Source organism: Nilaparvata lugens, chromosome 3 (genome assembly GCF_014356525.2).
Source record: "Nilaparvata lugens isolate BPH chromosome 3, ASM1435652v1, whole genome shotgun sequence".
NCBI lineage: Eukaryota > Metazoa > Arthropoda > Insecta > Hemiptera > Delphacidae > Nilaparvata > Nilaparvata lugens.
The window spans coordinates 86,426,385-86,446,274 of record NC_052506.1 but is presented as its reverse complement, the minus strand read 5'-3'; the positions used below and the strand labels follow the sequence as shown (position 1 = coordinate 86,446,274).

Below are 19,890 nucleotides of genomic sequence, written 5' to 3'. Positions count from 1 at the left end.
ATTAATAATGTGAATATCTTCTGAATTTAATAAATTTCCAACACAATTTCATTGATTATAGCCTATAATCGATATCACTGGGTTGAGTAAAACTTTTGGGGCCCTATAGAATTCACCCAGTGCAATTAGATGAGGCAGGGGGGAAGGGTGTTATCTTGTATTTTTTTCGGGCTCATGGGGGGAAAGGTTAGTAACCTAAACTTCCCTCCAACATTGAAATCCGTTTATGATGCATATAAATCATTATGAACTCCGGCTACACTTGTATCGTACCACTTGAATAATAATTTATAAAAAATTCCTGAAAGATTTTATTATAGGAGCATCAAGTAAAATTATTTAAATTTGATTATTTCACCATTTTCAGTGGACTGAACTTATTTCTTGAATGGAGTCCACCAATGAATTCAAATTTCTCAGCTCCAGTCAAGCATTCGATAAAAGGAAAAGGTGGTATGAACAAAGCAGAACGACTTTAGTGACTTTATCAGTGGCATTAGGACTAATTTCGTGATCACTTCAAGAGCAAAACGGTTTTAGGCCGTTTCTGGTCGTCTATGGGTGCGCCAAGCGCCATATTGTAAGTGAAGGGAGCAGATTGTATGAATGCGCATTGCGTGGAATGAGCGAAGCATGGTCACCAGTGACCACTACAGTGAGGTCCACGTTATAATGGCAGTATTTGATTAACATTGGTGTTGCTATCCTTGTCTATCATTTCACAAAGCAGATAGCGCTATCCTTTTCTAGCTCAGCAACGTTGCCAGATCGTTTTTAACAATGTAGAAGTATAATGAATTAATAAAATATTTAATCTTAATATTATGAAAATTCATTATAAAACTATTGAAAAATATGATTTCTTGCTTGATAAAATATATAATTGATTATTTTAAACAAGAATGAACAGTTAACGTATTATTACATCAATAAACCTGTATCAGCTACCGTCTATAGATGGCATTGAAAAGACAGAGGATCGGCAACGTTGTTCTCCTATCTTTCTCCACTGCCATTATAACGTGGACCTCACTATAGTCACTATAGTGAAGTCTACGTTATAATGACAGTACCATGATTAACATTGGTGTTGCTATCCTTGTCTATCATTCCACAAAGCTGATAGCGCTATCCTTTTCTATCTCCGCAACGTTGCCAGATCGGTTATTTCCAATGTAGAGATAATTCTACATGAATGCACTTTTTTCCATTCTACATGATATGTAGAATCATATAATATATATGATTCTCAATCATGGAAATTTATTTTTAGATGATAAAAAAATATATGTTCTTGACAAAAAAAAGTATTATTTCAAACTAGAATGAACAGTTATTATTACATCAATATAACTGTATCAGCTACCGTGTATAGATGGCATTGAAAAGACAGAGGATCGGCAACGTTGTTCCGCCCCCTATATTTCTTCACTGCAATTATAACGTGAACTTCACTATAGTAAACATAGGCCTAGTGAGATCCATCTATACTTTTCTAGCTCCGGAACGCTGTCAGATCGATTTTTAACAATTTAGAATTATAATTAATTAACAAAATATCTATTCTCAATATGTTGAGAAAGGTCACTATTCATGAATTATATTATTTGAGAGATCAGTTTCTATCTAAGCCTGCTGCTCTCTTCCAATGATTGCTTTAATATAAATGATTTGCAATTATTATGTTAATGAATGAGATTAAATTAAAATTTACACTGTGAACAGAGATATTTGGAATTTCTCCATATTAAGGTGAAATAAAAACAATATTGTCAGTTCCACATATTTATTTGAGTCAAACTTAAGTTTCAATGCACTAAGGCATCTTCTTCAGTGTTTTTTTTTTTTTTGGTTAGACAGTCTAACTGCATTGAAACTTGAGTTTGGCTCAAATAAATTATGTGGAACTGACAATATCGTTTTTATTTCAAATTGTAATTAAATTAAATGAATCATTGAAAAATATTCTTCTTTTCTTTGACATATATAGAATATGATTATTTTAAATAAGAATGAACAGTTGATATCAAATCAGATATACTGGTTTCGGTTATCTTCTATGGAGGGCAGAGAATCGGCAACACTGTCCCCTATCTTTCTCCACTGCCATTATAACATGGACCTCACTATAGCGACCCCACCAGTCACTAGGCAGCACCTAACAGCGACCACCACCGGACGTAAGTGGAGAGGTGAAAGGACACTGCGCTGTCGCTCTCATTATAATTATTACAACAGCTCTGATCATTCAGTGTCCTGTTTGAGTGAACCCACAACTCCACTTAGTAACTACAGTAACTATAACTATATCTCTGATATAGTAACTGTACCATAGATGAAGGATAAGCGTAAGGATAAGCTATATTTCTTGTCTCTGACTGTACTCTCTACTCTCCACTATTCCCCTCCCCTGTCAACATTCAAGAACGCTTAAAAACAATGTACGGTACCTACTTTGAACGGTTGAAAAGAATTTTACAACTGCAGTCCCAATCATTAAAATATTTACTGCTGTTAACTTGATGATTCTGGGTTTTTTGCTGCTAATATTCTGCTCGCTGTTATTATTATGTGGATGCCGTATTATAATAATTAGTTCTGTTCTCTATTTTTGAGAAATTGGTTAAAAATGTTGTCGTCTACCTTGAATTCTGATGGAATGTTGAGTAGCCTACTGGTAGTAATTTTTGTAGTGGAAGATTATGTGGGAGATGGGATTATTATCTGATCTAGTCATTATTATCATTCAACCAGGAAACAGTTTTTTCAATGTTGTATCATCAGTATAATATTGTAATGTAAACAAATAAATAAATAATAATAATAATATTTCATTCGATACGGTCCATAAAGGCCTAGGCCAAGTTACACTTGGACATTATATTGTTAGTAACTGATATATATGATAATAATCTCTGAAATAGAGAAGACTGTAAAAGGCTCATATTAAATTGTAAAAAGAACAATATATTACTTGAAATTGATTATGAGATACACAGAAAACAAAAGATAATAGAGAACTTTGGGTGGTTTTTGCCTGCTATAAGGTAAAATTGGTAGATAAATTTGACAAAGAAGGCTATCATAAGCTAAATAAAACAAATTATACCTCAAGGGAGATTCGCCTGATATTTAGTGTGTTAATGGAAAAAGTATTGTTATAATATTGATAATAGTATTAAAAAGTAGGATACGATGTACCTCTTTAAAGATGAATGATCGGTCCATCAGCAGTTACAGTAGTAAGTTTCTGTAGTAAGTTACCAACTTATGTAAGTTTCTGATGATTTTATGACACCAAATTTGAGACACAAATTATAATCTTTCAATTTTCATTTTAGATTTAATGACTGTGATTCGTGTGATCCTACATTGAAATTAATTACCATACAATATAAACTTTCTTTTGTTCTGTGATCAATCTTTCATAAATCACGGAAATTTGATATCATATTTATTCATTGAAACTTCCATTGTTCCACAAGTAAGTTGAAATAAGAAGTTTAATAATTTCTTATTATTGAATTATCGTAGTTGAATTAATTCATCTCAAAAAAACGTACAATTACAGTTATTTGCCCATTAAAAACTATATGTATAGTTTTATAGGTGTTAATCCTTCAGGCAAGTCAATCCTTTGATGGGTGGATAACAAATAAGTCACTTATTAAAAATAAAACAATTAATTTCAAGTCTCTTATTAGACTAAATTACCTATCTCAAAAGCTTCATCAATAGAAAGTAATAGATATGATAACTTAATTATGAATGATAGAATATACCCATCAAACATCCCAGAGAAGACTAATGTCTGTAGAGCATATCAATTTATTAATTCTTTAAATGTCAATCTGATCATTTGGTAACTTTCTCCATGAGCCTTTAAGCAGATTAATAATATTCTCATTGAATTGAAAGTAAAAGTGTGATTATTGTTTCATCTGATACTTTCTATTATCATAGTTTCTGAAAGATACCTAACATAGTTAAATAATTATACAAGTAGGCTATTATTGGTAGGTTTTTTAAATGTAGCAAGGTTATACATTTTTCCAATTCTTATCAACTGATTTATAACACTGTGAATTTACAAGCATTGCAACTGAATGATAAACACTGCATGTTAATGATTCTTGTAGGCTACTTTATAGAGCGTCCGAACAATCTCGTTTAGATAACCGACGTATTTGTTAAATATGTTATCCACTTGAAGTCAGCACCGTCAATATAAAAACATTTGAAAATGATTATAGAAAATAAATCTCCCCGGATCCCATACAAAATTATAGGTCCATTGATCTTCGTTAACTATACCTTCCTCTAACCACATGTTATCATAGGGTTTATACAATATAGTCTTCGTATTTTTCTAGAATATAGCCTTCACAAAAATAATTTAGTGGAATGATAATGATCTTGTTAGAATTTCTGTCATATAGTATCAGATCAAGGACACTTAACAAGTACTGTAGCCTATTATAGAGAATTTCTGCGCTAGGAATTCCATGTTTTCCTTAAAAATAACTATCAGCCCTTTACAAAAAGTTTGTGAAATTATCTAGGCTGATTTATGAGCCTCTATTTTTCAAAATTTTCATTTTTATAAATGTTATTCTTTCTAATGTAATCAGACTTCTTATTGTTTCAAGTTTATTGGTTTATTTACTATTATGAAATTTTAAAAATCCAAGTTCCGGTTTATGAAATTATCTAGGCTGATTCTTGAGCCTCTATTTTTCAAAATTTTCATTTTTATGAATGTTATTCTTTCTAATGTAATCAGACTTCTTATTGTTTCAAGTTTATTGGTTTATTTACTATTATGAAATTTTAAAAATCCAAGTTCCGGTTTATGAAATTATCTAGGCTGATTCTTGAGCCTCTATTTTTCAAAATTTTCATTTTTATAAATGTTATTCTTTCTCATGTAATCAGACTTCTTATTGTTTCAAGTTTATTGGTTTATTTACTATTATGAAATTCTCAAAATCTAAGTTCCGGTTTATGAAATTATCTAGGCTGATTCTTGAGCCTCTATTTTTCAAAATTTTCATTTTTATGAATGTTATTCTTTCTAATGTAATCAGACTTCTTGATTCAAGTTCATTGGCCCTTCACTATTATGAAATTTTCTAAAACTAAGTTTATGAAAAAAATTATCTAGGCTGATACTTGAGTCTCTATTTTTCAAAAATTTTCTTCTTTATAAATTTTATTCATTTTTATAAATGATATTCTTTCTAATGTAATCAGACTTCTTGATTCAAGTTTATTGGCACTTTATTATTTTCCAGTTTATAATTTCATTATCATCGTACATAGTCTTCGTACTCGTAGCATTACTTTCAACCAATTAGGAATAATGTAATGAGTTTTCGGGGTGGATTTCAGTTGCTTAAACTTTGGATTTCCGTTTCATTATAAAAAAGACATTTTCCCAACATCGTCATCAAGCTCCTTATCCTAAATTCTTCAAGCAGCTTTGAAACAGTCTGATAATTTTCTTCACTTCGGTGTCAAGTTGAGTGCAAAGTATTGAACGACAGGTGCCGACTTTTTGCATGTCAGAGTAGAGCACTTGTCCAGTCTGCCGCTGTGATATAATGTTTTTATCCCGTGTTTCTACAGAAATACCGAATGATCTGACGTAACTGTATAACTGCATCGGTTACTAGAATGAAGGAGACAGAGAGCAATAAGAGTGTGAGAGAGTAAGAGAGTGAGTGGAAGAGTATTTGGGAGGGGTGATCCAGATCTCCTTGAGAGTCCTTCCTTGGAACTCCACCTTCGGCCACTGTTGCATTTAACGGTCTAGGGTTTGCTCTGCAGCTACTATCTTACCACACTATTTAATCTATACTATTGCTGTCCAAAGATATCATTCGTGAGAATAACAACACGCTCATTATTTAATTACCCTTGTCTCTTATATCAGAGAAAGCTGACGACCGATTTGAATGCAAATTAGGCTCTCCTTTCTATTTCCTTAGCTTGGAAGTGTTGGTCGAGTTGAATAGGACTAATACTTGAATACAGAAAAGTTTATCAGAATTAAGGATAACATGAGCTAAAAATATCATGGTAACCTTGATAATATGATAAACTGACTACTCTAGTCTCAAGATTTTGAATTATTGAAGCATAAAAGGAATCCATTTGAAACTATTATGTTTACAGTATGTTTTTCTACACATAATTTTCTCTTATATCTACCCTCCTCAAGAATAATTATTAGAAGATAATTTTTGGGGTATAGGCTAGTTAGATTCACCCTTCAAAAATAGAAATAAAGCATGATTATAAAACAAAAATCATAATAATTATTTGATAAAGAAGCATAATAATAATAATAATATAAAATCAGAATCATATCAGCATTGATGACAAAACTCAAAAAGCATAATAATTTCGGTGGTTAGGAACCTACCGTACCTATAACTGTAGGTCTATTCATCTCTCATCATCATCCACCTCATAACCACACACAAGCCTAAAGCTCATGTGAGCATCACTTCCAGCAAAAACATTTATAGAAAATGTGGACTTGTTTTTAAATAATATTATTGTACAAGCTGAATAGAATAAATGCCTACAATATCTAATTTATGAATAGCATAGGACTATCTTACACTATTTCAACTTTCTGTATAAGGATAATGTTATTATAGATTATCCTATTGTAAAGTCTTTTAACTAGGAACAAACCTAGAGCTCATACGGGCATCAATTTCAGCAAAAATCTTATATTTAACTAACAAGAGTGTTTATTAACTTTGATGTACCTAGTCTGATAGATGATAGTTCTGACAGTAACTTACCGGTATTGAAAAATAAAACAAAATTATTGAAATATAAAATTTATGCTCTGCACCTATGCATGATATTAAACCTATATGCTAGATGGATTTAGGCTGCCTACCTACAGTAATAATGATTAAACTATAGCCCGGATGCACAAAAGTCTGTTAAATTTCAACTGTCAGCAATTAAGCAGTAAATAGAAATACTTTTTTCGCTTCTTGTCTTATAGACCTATGTCTATGTCAATCAATCAAGAATCTTCTTTATTACACAATAAAGCAAGTACAAAAATGATAAGTAAAATAGTAAAATGAAATATAAAGAATTCAATTTATGATGATTTACTGAACTTTAATAGGTAGATGGGTATAATTTTATGGTAGGTACTTAAAGAGTAGGCTACTTTTATGGTAGATACAGCAGTAGTTCTTTCAAAGAAAATATCGGATGGACACTAATTTTATTGCTCTTCTGCTATTAATTTTACTAGACTAATAAGGGGTATTCAACAATAGAAAAATTAGAGAATAAGAAGAGGAAAATATTTTAATTTAATTGTTTTTAATTTATACTACTTTAATAGGTACTGTAGTTTGAAAACCCGCGCTCATTACATTCTGTCGATATAATAATCAACATTAAGTTCAGGAACGATATTGATTGATTGATCGATCTACTGAATCTATCAGCTGTTGATGTTTACCTTTACATTTTACTTTCTCGTCGATTCAGAAACTTGTATTAAAGTTTGTAATATTAATAATATGTAATGTATTACCTATTTTACAGTAAAAATTCGTATATTGATAGTAAACAGTCTTGAAACTAGTAAGTTTATAGTTGAAAACTACCGTATTAAATGAGTGCTTGAGAAGAAAAGTTGACATCAACTACCTTATAACCTAAAAATAGAAAGTTTGTCAGTATCCTATCCTAATACACTTTTTAATAGAATGAACTTGGATAAAATGAAATTATATTTAAGAGTTTAAAATACCAGTAATTCTCAAATAATTGAAATAGATTGAATAGGTACCGGGTACCGGTAGTGCAAAAGTTATTTGGCTGAGGGTGATACCCACTTGAGTTCCAGGCTTGTGCGTAAGTAATGAGGCGGATGATGATGAAATATGTTTGAACCTACAGCTCAATGCAAGAGGGATTCCGAACCACCAGAAAGCAATTTTTTAAATTATACATGATACAGTATTAGTTAGAAGAGTCGGCTCTTCAAGGGGTCATCGTTACCAGCGGGAGTAGCAGTATCTCAACTTTTTTCATTGTTAGCTTCTCAGCATGACCACAGATCCAATTGCCTCCCATGATTTTATCATCTACAGCCTAATTATTAAATGTACGGTAGATGGTAGAATATTTAACCACTCCGTTGTAAGGGGCCCCACATTCTATTCCTCTTCAAATGTAATTTAGGAGTTAAAAATTGCTTTTCATTGGTTCGGAACCCACCTAAAACTACAGTTTCACCTATATATAATCAAAATTCGTCCCCTTTCCTAAGCACAAGTTTGGAGCTCACCTGGGAATCACCCTCAACAAAAATAAAAAAATCTTGTGTTTTTCATTTCCAATAAGTATCTCAAAAATTAAATCATTCTTTCTAGAAAATCATCATGTGTGAATCTAGAAATGTTCTTTATCCTTCTTCAGCTCCTCCATGGTGTCAAGCTTTTGTTGCTGTAGACTTTTTATTTGAAATAAGTTGACATGTTAACAACACAATGAATCAAGAGATCTTGAAGCCAATGAATGCCACAGAGAAGCACTTCTCTGAAATGTATACGATCCTGTAATGCCTAGTCCAAATGCTGGCCCAGTCTGATAACTCAATGAATTAATGCCAAGTCTGGATAACCACCCATACACACACTGACGCTGGTGGTCATTGGTCTTCATTGGGCCTACGTGTGGATGCGTTATAAGTATAAGTCTCAATAACATGGACACCACTTATTCGATTTTGTTTATAAACATTAACATTGCTCCTGAATTATATATGAAATAAAATATATTTATGATTATCATCGTTTAAAAAACGTCTGATAAGTCTCAATAACATGAACACCACTTATTCGATTTTATTTATAAACATTAAAATTACTTCTGAATGGTATGTGAAATCGAATATTTTCATAATTATCTTCGTTTGAAAAACGTCTCAATAGCATGGACACCACTTATTCGATTTTATTTATAAACATTAAGATATTGCTCTTAAATGCAAATTTTCTATGTCATTATCTTTGTTTGAAAAACGTTTGATTGCTGTTGCAACCTGAAATATTGACTTAATCTTATTTTTCTGTTTCAGGATGCAGGAGCTAGTCTGATAGGAACTGAAAGCAGGAGTATAGAAAGGCGGCACCCTTCAAGGCACAGAGAAGAGCCACCAAGTCCTGCAGACGAACCTGTGCTCCAAGCTCGTCGACCTGGAAGGGTTAATCCAGAAACATTCGAAAGAACATTTAGTACAGATCTAAACTCAAAAAGACCTAATCCCGCAGTGAACAGTGACTCAATAGATAGGTCTTATCACAGTAGACAGCCCAATTCCAGAACAAGGGATCGTTCTAGTAGTACTCCCAATGTTAATAGTAGAAGTGACGAGTCATTCAACCATGAAACTAGATTTAAGAGTAGAAATAGTGATCCCCCGGTTCTAGATTTCAGTTCACAGGAGCAAGGTGCATCAAGACATCGGAGCAGTGGTGAGTCGTCTCACAGGTTCTCATCTTCTCGAACCCCGCATCGAAGAGAAAATGAGGAACCACCAGTCTCGGACAGTCGTGAAAATAGGGGACATGATTCTACAGAAAGTACAAATAGGTATAACTCTAGGGAAAGATCGCACAGCTCAAGAAGTCGACAAAATGAAAAGAGTGGATCCGATGTGGTTCAAACGGAAGAGCCTCGATTCAGATCAAGAACGGACTCTGATGGTTCCTCCACCTCAAGGAGACGATCAAGTCAAAGAACTACTGAATCCGAGTCTACCTCTACAGTTCCATCCAACTTGAATAACAGATACAACTCCAGAGAGTCGAGATACAGAAATAATAATGTTGCTACTGAGTCAGTTGTCAGTGAAACTCCTAGTCAGAGTGCGAGGTACAGCAGATTGAGAGAAACTTTGTCAGAAAAGAAAAATTCGAGAACGAATGATTTTCAGCCGGTTCCACCCACAGCTTTCTCAAGTTTGCAGAATCGAAGATCCATGTTGGCAGACAGCAATGAGGAGGAGAGTCTAGTTGCAAATAAACCGACTTTGAGTGAGGCCCAGAGATTGTCTTCAAGAAGGAATAGATTGAACTCAGCAGCGAATGATAATCAGGAAAGCTCTGAAAAGAAAGAAGGTGACGGGAAACGGAAGTCTCAGTTCGCACAATCTAAGAAAATTGAGGATAATACTGAGAGAACCGATAAATACAAGCAAAGAGGGAGTAGAGAGAGAGGAAGTGAAGAAACTGAAGAAAAATCTAGTACAAGACCAGAGAGATTGCATAGAGGAAGAGCTTCTGAAGAGAGTAAACCCGGTTTGAAAGAAAAAACATTACATGAAAGTAAATCGAGGTTCAAATCCACAAGCTCCAGTCCAATAGAACCGACAAAACCAGATCTGGATAATACTTTGGAAAATACACCCTCAGTCACCCCTGAATCAAAATCATCTCCAGTAGGCAGAAACAAGTACAGTTCTAGGTTTAGACAGTCAGTAAAATCACCCGGTTTCGAAAAAGTTTCCTCAACTGATGGCAGTATTGTTGGTAGCAGCACTCAGGAATCAGATATTGACAGAAAAATTGACGGCACTGATGGTTTTTGAGCACAGCAGAAAGTATTACGGGGCGAGGACGTCATCTGAATAATGGGGAGAATCTGAGGAAAGATACGGCCAATTCAAAACTTGATTCGACAAACGAAGATAATATAGCGAATTCGGAAAAATTCAGAAATACTTTCCGGCAGAGAACCAAGAACGTTGAAATTGTTGCTCCTACCGCGTCAACTTCAACACTCACTAGAGGAACCAGCTCCTATAAGAGCAATGGAAATGAGGCAAGTACACCAACATATTTTTCATTTTAGAAAATAGTAGATATTGATTCATACCATATCAAAAGTAATTGGGGCAACATCAATCAATCAATCTCTTTATTCAAAACATACATCAAAATGTACATGAATGCGTCTTTCTTCATTTATTATTTTCAACAAAATAATAAAATAAATACAAGTAAAAAAACAAAATACATCAACAATAGGTAGTCTAAATACATAATGAGTTGGCACTATAATATTCTTCAAATCTGTACAACTCAAATTCCACGATATACTTTTTCAGTTTTGTTTTTGAACCTTGTAATATCTTTTTCATGATAAATACTAGTAGGAAGGTGAGTAATGAATTTGATGCCCATATAGGTTGGGCTTTGTTTGTACTTCTCTTTACTATGTTCTTTGATAATAAAGTTGTACCTATTTCTTGGGAATATCCTATTTCAGTAGGTTGACCCTATTTGAGTTAAGCTAATTGAACCTACTGGGATATCGTATACTGCGTTAAAAAAATGAACAGTTTATCCAGCTTCAAATTATGATTAACTGATCTTTCCAACTTCCTTATTTCACATTTTTCACTTGATTTATAAGTACATAATTACTTTATTTTGTAGGATGGTTGGCTTATATATGTGAGTGATTTTCTCCACTACATTGAAAGTATTACTTTCATATTTTTTGAAATAATTACAGTATTAACTCATCAATAGGTTAATTATCAAGCTATAGTAAACTATTTATAAGTTTTGTAACTAAATATCAACTATTACAGCGTGGATTTGTTTTATAGTCTGATATTTTAAGAAAGAATTATTCATCAGCTTGTATTTCTTTTACAATTAGAGCAGCAACATATTAATTATTTCTCGCTCAATATTCCAGCAAGTACTTAACAATTTTGTTGAGGCAATCAAGGCTCCAATCCCATAATAATCCAGCACTGGAATGTAAGGCAAAAAGATGTTGATTTTTCTCGTGTTAATATACTAATTCAGATTAATATCTCAAAGTGATTGATCACTAAATCATAGACTTCAATTTATTACTGGGTCTCTTTTTGAATTTATTGTGAAAGTGTGAAAGGGATCAGTACGCTAATAATTGAAATGAATGTTCCAAAGTGTGTTAATTCTGTATTGCAATTCTTTATTGTGCTTAAGTAGTTGCAAAATGTCTGCTTTAAACTCATGCACTATTGCAAACAATTCATTCGCATCACATGTTTCTGATTTCACTTTTCATTCCCTTGCTAATATTACAATTCCTCAATTCATCAATCAACTCACTTGAATAATTATTAAGTTAAGTAGTAATAGCTTGAAGAATCTTTAGAACCAGGTAATGTTTGTCAAACAAATGTATACCTTATACTATATTACAATATTAGCCAAATACACTTGACGTTATATAAGTTAGTACTTGACGTTCACATTTGTATTTCATTTATTTCCAGTAAAAAGTTTCAAGTAAGTTAATTATCAACTAATTAGTAAGTTACTACAGGCTAATATGTACTGTTCTTTGGAAAAAAGTCTCTCTCATGTTTCTTCCGAGAGTTCAACGTCTATCAATAAAAAAATTCATCAGTTTTATTCTAATTGTAGCCTTTATTTGAATAATCGAATATAGTTAGTTCAAACAAATAATAGTGCATTAAATACTTGGCTCTAGTGGAAGTTACTATGACTTATACTTGAACTACAAACTAAATTAGGTATGTTTCAATGATACATTTTGTCAAAAATTAGTCTTAGTTCTACCGCAGTTTTGAAATTGTTAGGACCAAAGATTGAACTTGAGGGAAAAATACCAAATATATTCTACTAATCCTGTAGTACCTTTCTTCCACCTTGAATTACTTTTCAATTATAACAGAATTATATTAGATCATTACTCTTTAGTAGTATAGCATCACTGTAGATATTATTCACACATATCACCTTTACCTGAATCACACTTCAGTCATGTTATCCCCTGTATGACGATATTGTTTCTCCTTTTGAAGTCATGGGGTTGTAGAGGTGTAGAATCTGTAGTCTTATCATTAAAGAATTTTCTTTCAACCTTTGAAAGCAGTAAATCTATCGTCATAGTCATGTCATCGAAAACTGTATTACAATAGTGTCTCTTCTTTTGAAGTCATGGGATTGTAGAGGTGTAGAATCTGTAGTCTTATCATTAAAGAATTTCTTTCAATCTTTGAATCTATCGTCATCTTTCTGCTGTAAATAATTGCCAGCTTCAACAATCACGCATTCGCACATCATCATCATCATCATCTTCACAACATCAGTTTTGGCGTGGTAGTGGTCTCATATTTTGAGATATATCTTCAACTTATGTTGAAAATATTGGAATATTGTAGGATGATGCTGCTCTTCTAAAAAAGAAAAAGAAAGGAGACTCAAGTGAGGATGCAATTGATGATGATGAAAACTATCCCATTGAGTACAAGCAGCTGAGAAAAGCAGGCAATGGACCCAAAGAAATTCTGGTAAAATTTATCAATAGACTAAGCTTAGTAACAGTACCCAGTTTGCAATGTAGTAGCTTCTACCTTAGATAGGCATACTTAGATTCTCATGTGATTGTATTTGCTTGTACTAATTTGTTATACAGTATTTAGAAATTTAGTTTAACAATAGTGATAGTTGTAGAAACTACAGATATTCAATAACAGTAGCAGTTGATTGTAGAAATAATAATTTTTTTGAGACTTGACCTACACTGACAATTAATGGGGTTGTTATTCAGTATTGTATTTTATTGTGAAAAAACTGGCTTGCGATATAAATTGGAGACATTATTATTGCTACCATACTGTCAGGATAAAAAAAAAATATTAAAATCCAAATCCCTCGCCTCGAAAACTCAATGCAATTATCAAATTCTTTCCATTTGGCCCATTGGCTTTATCGTAATGCTCCTCCAGAAATTCTATCAACTAGTGAGGGGTGTAGCATCGCTATCTATAAGCGTGGAGTGAGCAGGTGGCTTCTTAGTATTGGCCCGGCGGCTGCCGAGGCTCTGTTGCGGTCTCCTTATGACCAGCTATATTGCTCCTAATAGTCCGTCCTTACCTATTGGGTTTGTTCAGTTTTATTATTTCCCTTCAACCACAGATATTGTACTTCTTATTTATATTTTGATTGTATGATACCTTAAACGCCGCAAATTGATTTAATTTTTTTTAGTTCAACTCACTTAGCTAAAGTATTAGTTTGGATTATAATTTTCAATTTCTTATTTTATAAGTAATTTTTTTAGTAACTAGATTATATACTGAATCTAGTGTCAATAAAGTATTGTTATTATTTTTCTTATCGATTGCCAGAAGACTCCTCCATGCACACGGACTTGTCGTCCAAGCATGGAGTTATCCATTTACATTTTACTTGTTTTTCATATTAATGTTACAATCTAATATATTGAGTTTACTATGTTTTTGCATACTATGTAATGTATAAAGTTTTTGAATAAATTGAATTGAAATAATATTCATTATAATTCAGTATTCTTATCAATTTGACTGTATGGTGTATTTATAGTTAACACTGTAGTTATGCAATGTACTTCATGATGTGGGAAAATTAAGGGTAGAAATAATAAATATAGTCTTCAATGTTTGATTCCATTGCGAACTGCTTGTTAAATAATCACTTTGAACAATTAATTGCGACATAGCAGTCAGGTATTCATAAATAAAAGCTATTAGCTTCTACTTACATTAGTGTAGCGCTTTCGGACACTAGTTCCTTCATCAACACTGGCTGTCAACACCCGCCACTCCCACAACCCACGCTGCTTAATAACCATATGTATTCAACAACGGAAGTGACAGCCAGTGTTGATGAAGGAACTAGTGTCCGAAAGCGCTACACTAATGTAAGTAGAAGCTAATAGCTTTTATTTATAAATACCTGACTGCTATGTCGTAATTAATTGTTCAAAGTGAATAAATATAGATACGATTTGTCAGCAATAATAGAAAATATCAGTGTTGGATCTATAACTTATGCTATGTTATGATCTATGAACTTTGGCTTGGGTAATTTTGAATAATGATTTTTATGGTATGTAGGTATGTCTATTATTCTATTATTCTCATTGATGAGATTCATTTGGTATGTCTATTATTCTCATTGATCAGAAGCGTTCCAATATTATCGAGAGTGATCATTTTTTATACACCAGAATATGTTTTCAGCTTCAAATTCTCCCTGTATTATCATCCGAATAAATCTTCCAGGAGATACTGTACACTTGTAGATTTTTTTATCGGATTTCCGAGTGATATGATGAAGAAATCAACTATTCAAAGCTTGAAGCTTTTATCAATATAGATCTTAATGGAAAATTTGAGTTAATCTTTGAGTTGAAAAATATTCGTCATTTTTAATATTGTGAAATGATTGTAGGCGATGCTAAAAGCCAGGAAAGCGCAACGTGAAGCTGCGGAAAGAGCAATGTCACAGTCGGGCAGTTCTCTCTCTTCAAGAGCATCCTTGCTTTCTGTGCGGCCACAGCTTTTGCAGGTAATTTTTGATTCGACATTTTTCATCAAGCCAGTGAAGCTGGATTTAAGTTTGTGCGTAGATGCCGTTGTCGACCACGACAGGGTGAGAATCTCAGATTGGGTAGATTTAAATTTGTCCAAATAACCTGAAAGATTATGTTTTGATAGGGGAGGCTGAGTTTATACTCTTTTATACTTTCAAATGGCAATAGGTTGCTATTATTAGAAATGTTTTGATTCTTGAATAATAAACACAAATAATGAAAAGTTATGTAGCACACTTGAAATTTGGACAATATGAATGTAAACAATGCGTGTCGTCGTTGATTGTGGAAGTTTACGCACAAACGAAAATACACCTTAACTCACACTTCGATTTTTGTAAACATCTGATTTTTTGCCGTGAATTTTGCGCAGAACCCACCGATTTTTCGACGGGAATTGGCAAATACATGTGTGCAGATACACTTCATGTGTTTGAGAAATCATGTTCAATCTAATAGAATTTATAAGGACGTACACAATTGATATGTGTGTGTAACTAGACTAAAAAATGTGGTTGAATTTATTGACATAAAGCAATAACCGCAACTGTGATTTTCATTTCATCAGAAAATCATAGGAAAATATCAAAGGAATAAGGCGAAAGGCTTTATTATTCATTGCCCTGAGAACAACACCAGTTCCCTGGCTACCTGTTCTTAGTGGGATACCACCGCCCAATCTGCGCAGATGTCAGGCCCTACTGCGACTGCACAACAGGATATGCTCCAGCCAGCAGCTCCCAATTCATGAGGATATCCCAGACCTGAACATGAGGAACCTCAAATCCAGAAAGCCAACAATAAAGCTGGCAGAGCGCCTCAAGAGTGAGAACTTTTGTTTGATGGAGAGATGGAGAGAGGAGGCACCCCCTATAATTCCAGATGCTCTCAGACAGTGCACCAGGCCACCAGGATTTGACCTTCCTAGACACGCATGGGTCGCATTAAACCGAATCCGAACATTGCACGGTAGATGCAAAGCATCTCTTTTCAAATGGGGCTTTATAGACTCTCCAGGATGCGATTGTGGAGCTCCATTGCAGACAATGAAACACATTGTCTATGAATGTGACAGACGTGCCTACCCGGGTGACAGTAATGACTTTACTGTGGCAAGCCCTCAGGCGATCCAGTACATTTTAAATTTGGACGTGCACTTGTAATCAGTGCGAAATTACAAGGACTTACGAATAAGGAAATGCCATACGCTATATATATATATATATATATATATATATATATATATATATATATATATATATATATATATATATATATATATATATATATATATATATATTCATTGCCCGTTCAAAATTCGAAAGAAACTTCATTTTTGGAAATCCTCTATCAAGTTATACAATAAGCTATAACAGTATATAAAGCTTGACTGACAATTTGACCATTGATATTTTTTTCAACTTGTAGGCTAATGCAAATAAGCTTTCAAAGTTGGATAATTAATTAGGCTATTTTTTTATTTTCTCATTTTTTATCTCTTCAATTACAGTTTCTTAATTTCAACACTCATCTATCATTTGTCTAATCTTTTTGCATAACTTCATTATCATAAAGCTATCAGTTATATTTTGTATTTTGTCAGTGGTGGCTAATTTCTCATTATATTTTTCCCCTCCAAGTATTCACGTGAATGTGGAACCTTTGAAAATTTGTTACATCCGTTAAATAATTACTTTCTTCTATTAATACTCATCCATCTATCTACGTATTTTAATGCACATTCATCCATTAAGATTCAAGAATTAATACTCAATATCGGGGCACCGAGCTTCGCTCGTTTTTTTTATTTATTGATAAACAGGACACAATTCTCTAAAATGATCGTGTTTATATTTTACAGCTGGCTATACGTCATCTTATGAATTTCGGGGATGCGATATTTTGATTTTTCACATACTCACTTTTTTACTATCCACAGCTGTTTCAGCCAAGGATGAATTATCATTTTAATGTCGTTCAGCGAGTTTTCTCAAGGATGAGACCTAGTGCAATCGAATCTTTATATCATAAACCTACTATGTTCCAAATTTCGTGAAAATCGTTAGAGCCGTTTTCGAGATTCGTTAAACATAAATAACCAGATATAAAAATAACCAGATATATAAATACAGAGATTGCTCGCTTAATATAATAGGATGTCCCATGTACCAAGACGTATAATTTTGAACCTTAACTTAATTGTCAAGTATGATTAATCGTAGAAAAAATATCACTCCAACACTTTCCAATTTTTACGATTACAATCTTTATTTTAATAATAGTTATTAAAACCTAGTAGTACTCACATGTGGAGCGCTTTCGGATTTTTTAAAATCCATTTTCAACATTGATTAGTACTATCAAATAAATGAATACTATTCAATTTGTTGGTTTTTGTAGATAGAAATAAAAACTCCCGACTTTTGGTTGATATTTTTCATGCTCTGGATCCTTTGCATATACTGACATGTTTAATAAAACTTGTTGTCATAGTCGAGCTGTTCACTAATCACTAATATATCTCATATTACAGAAATCTATTCAAGAGAGTTCGGCAAAGACCAAACCAGACTCGGCACAAAATTTGAGAGCAGCCAAAAAATTGGCCGAAGCTGAAACAGCTTCAACAACAGCATCACAAGAGAACGAAGAACCGCTGATATTTGTGACGCCGAATCCAAATCAAGAAGCTGCAATGAGGAGAGGGAACAATCGAAAGGTGAAACTAGAAAACAGATTTACCGCCACCCAGCTCAGGAACACGTTCAGGGAAACACCGTTCACTAGAACCAGCAAAGAAGAAGTGAAAACACCGTTCACTAGAACCAGCAAAGAAGAAGTGCAGGCAACGCCAACAATTGACTACACTGAGAACAAATCAGAAGAGTCAAGCGAACCGTCAAAACCAAGGAGGAGCTATTCCAGGAGAGATGATTCCAACAAAGTGATCAAAGAATTCAAAATCAGGCCCACTGTTGAAGTAGAAACTGAAAAACCGAAATTTGTACCGGGAAAGAAAAAGGATCAAGATATTGCTGATTCATCGGAGGATTATAGTGAAAATGGAGAAGTGAAAATACCTGGCAAACTCCGATACCATCTCTATGAGGCAACTAACAGAAAGAAGCTGGTTTACCAACAGCTCAAACCTGAAACAACTACTCAGGCTGTCAAAGGTAATCTTTCTATTCTCAGATTCATTATTTTGTGATGAATTTTAAAATATCATAAAAGTGAAGATAATCCCTTTCATTTCTTGAATGATTAGAGAATTTTATTCTTTTGTCAATCATTACTTTCTCGAATATTGGTTCTTATTAACTCACAATTTTAAATAGAAACAAATTACAAATTTTGGTTTAACATATTGGTTTCTTCCACAACTTTGATGTGTGCATGAAATTACTAAATGACAGAACCAAGTCATTCCGAGTACAGACCCAAGTCGTTCAAATCTTCAACAATAAATATATCAAACAATATTCCACTACTTCTGATACAATTTATTCCCATGAGTTTCATAAGTGTTCGCGTATGCATGGACTTGATGCTATTTCCCTTTGCAATATCGAAATGATGAAATTGGTACTTACTTTGTTCAGGATAAGGATATTATATTGAGTTTTCATAATAGGCTATGGTATTTATTGAGAAAATATCGACTCAAAATGTTAATAGGATGTTTGAAGCCAATCAGATACTTTAACCTAATCCTTGAAAGAATTTAACGTAATTACAGCGAAATCAAGAAAGTTAAAATGTTTATAAATTTGTGAATACATAAGCTCAAGTGATTATAGTTCCACCGTAACGCAGTGTGTTAACTTCAAATACTAATAAAAACTTACGTGAAATTTCACAGCAATTTTCTCATAAAGAAGCAATGTAGTGAAGTAGGTGGAGAATTCACAATGATGCAAAACAAGATCAATTTTTGATATCTATCATGCTTGAAGAATGTTTTGCTTTACCCAACAAAATAATGTTAGACTGGGAAAATAAATTTATAAATAAAAGTAGTAATTCTCATGTATCAGATCATATTCAAATTAAGTCACTTCTTTATTAGCATCCGTCAGGGACTCCCCACCAATAAAAGCCATACGAATATTATTTCTTCATTCTTCGATTTATTCTTTACTGATTCATACAATAAGTATATCATCAAAATGATAAGGTAACATTGTGCTACTCCTCTTCCTATTTTATGTATAAAATTATTCTATTGATACTGTATCAATAATTTATCATTCACATCATTCCGAATCTCAGCCCGGGCAAGATATTTTTCTCGGGCCACTCCCGTGTTTCGGATGGACACGTTAATTCGTCGATCTCTGCTGCCTAAAAATCAGTCGTCAGGTCATGTCAGAGGCCCTGAAATTGGTCAGTTGCGACCTGAAAACTCTGACACCAGACCTGAGCCAGCCAGGTCACTCGATATTTTTATTT

The 19,890-nt window shown here is 33.2% G+C and overlaps 1 protein-coding gene across 1 annotated transcript in view; it reads left to right on the top strand.

Annotated features, from left to right (window-relative positions):
• Window positions 1-10,658: 10,658 nt before the first annotated feature.
• Window positions 10,659-19,890, top strand: part of LOC111049787 (mucin-2) — a 29,454-nt gene continuing 20,222 nt past the window's right edge. Inside the window, exons 1-3 of the mRNA XM_039422928.1 lie at window positions 10,659-10,875; window positions 15,297-15,413; window positions 17,972-18,614. Of these exons, the coding sequence (XP_039278862.1) occupies window positions 15,300-15,413; window positions 17,972-18,614 (757 nt within the window). The 5' untranslated portion in view covers window positions 10,659-10,875; window positions 15,297-15,299. The remainder of the gene's footprint in view (window positions 10,876-15,296; window positions 15,414-17,971; window positions 18,615-19,890) is intronic.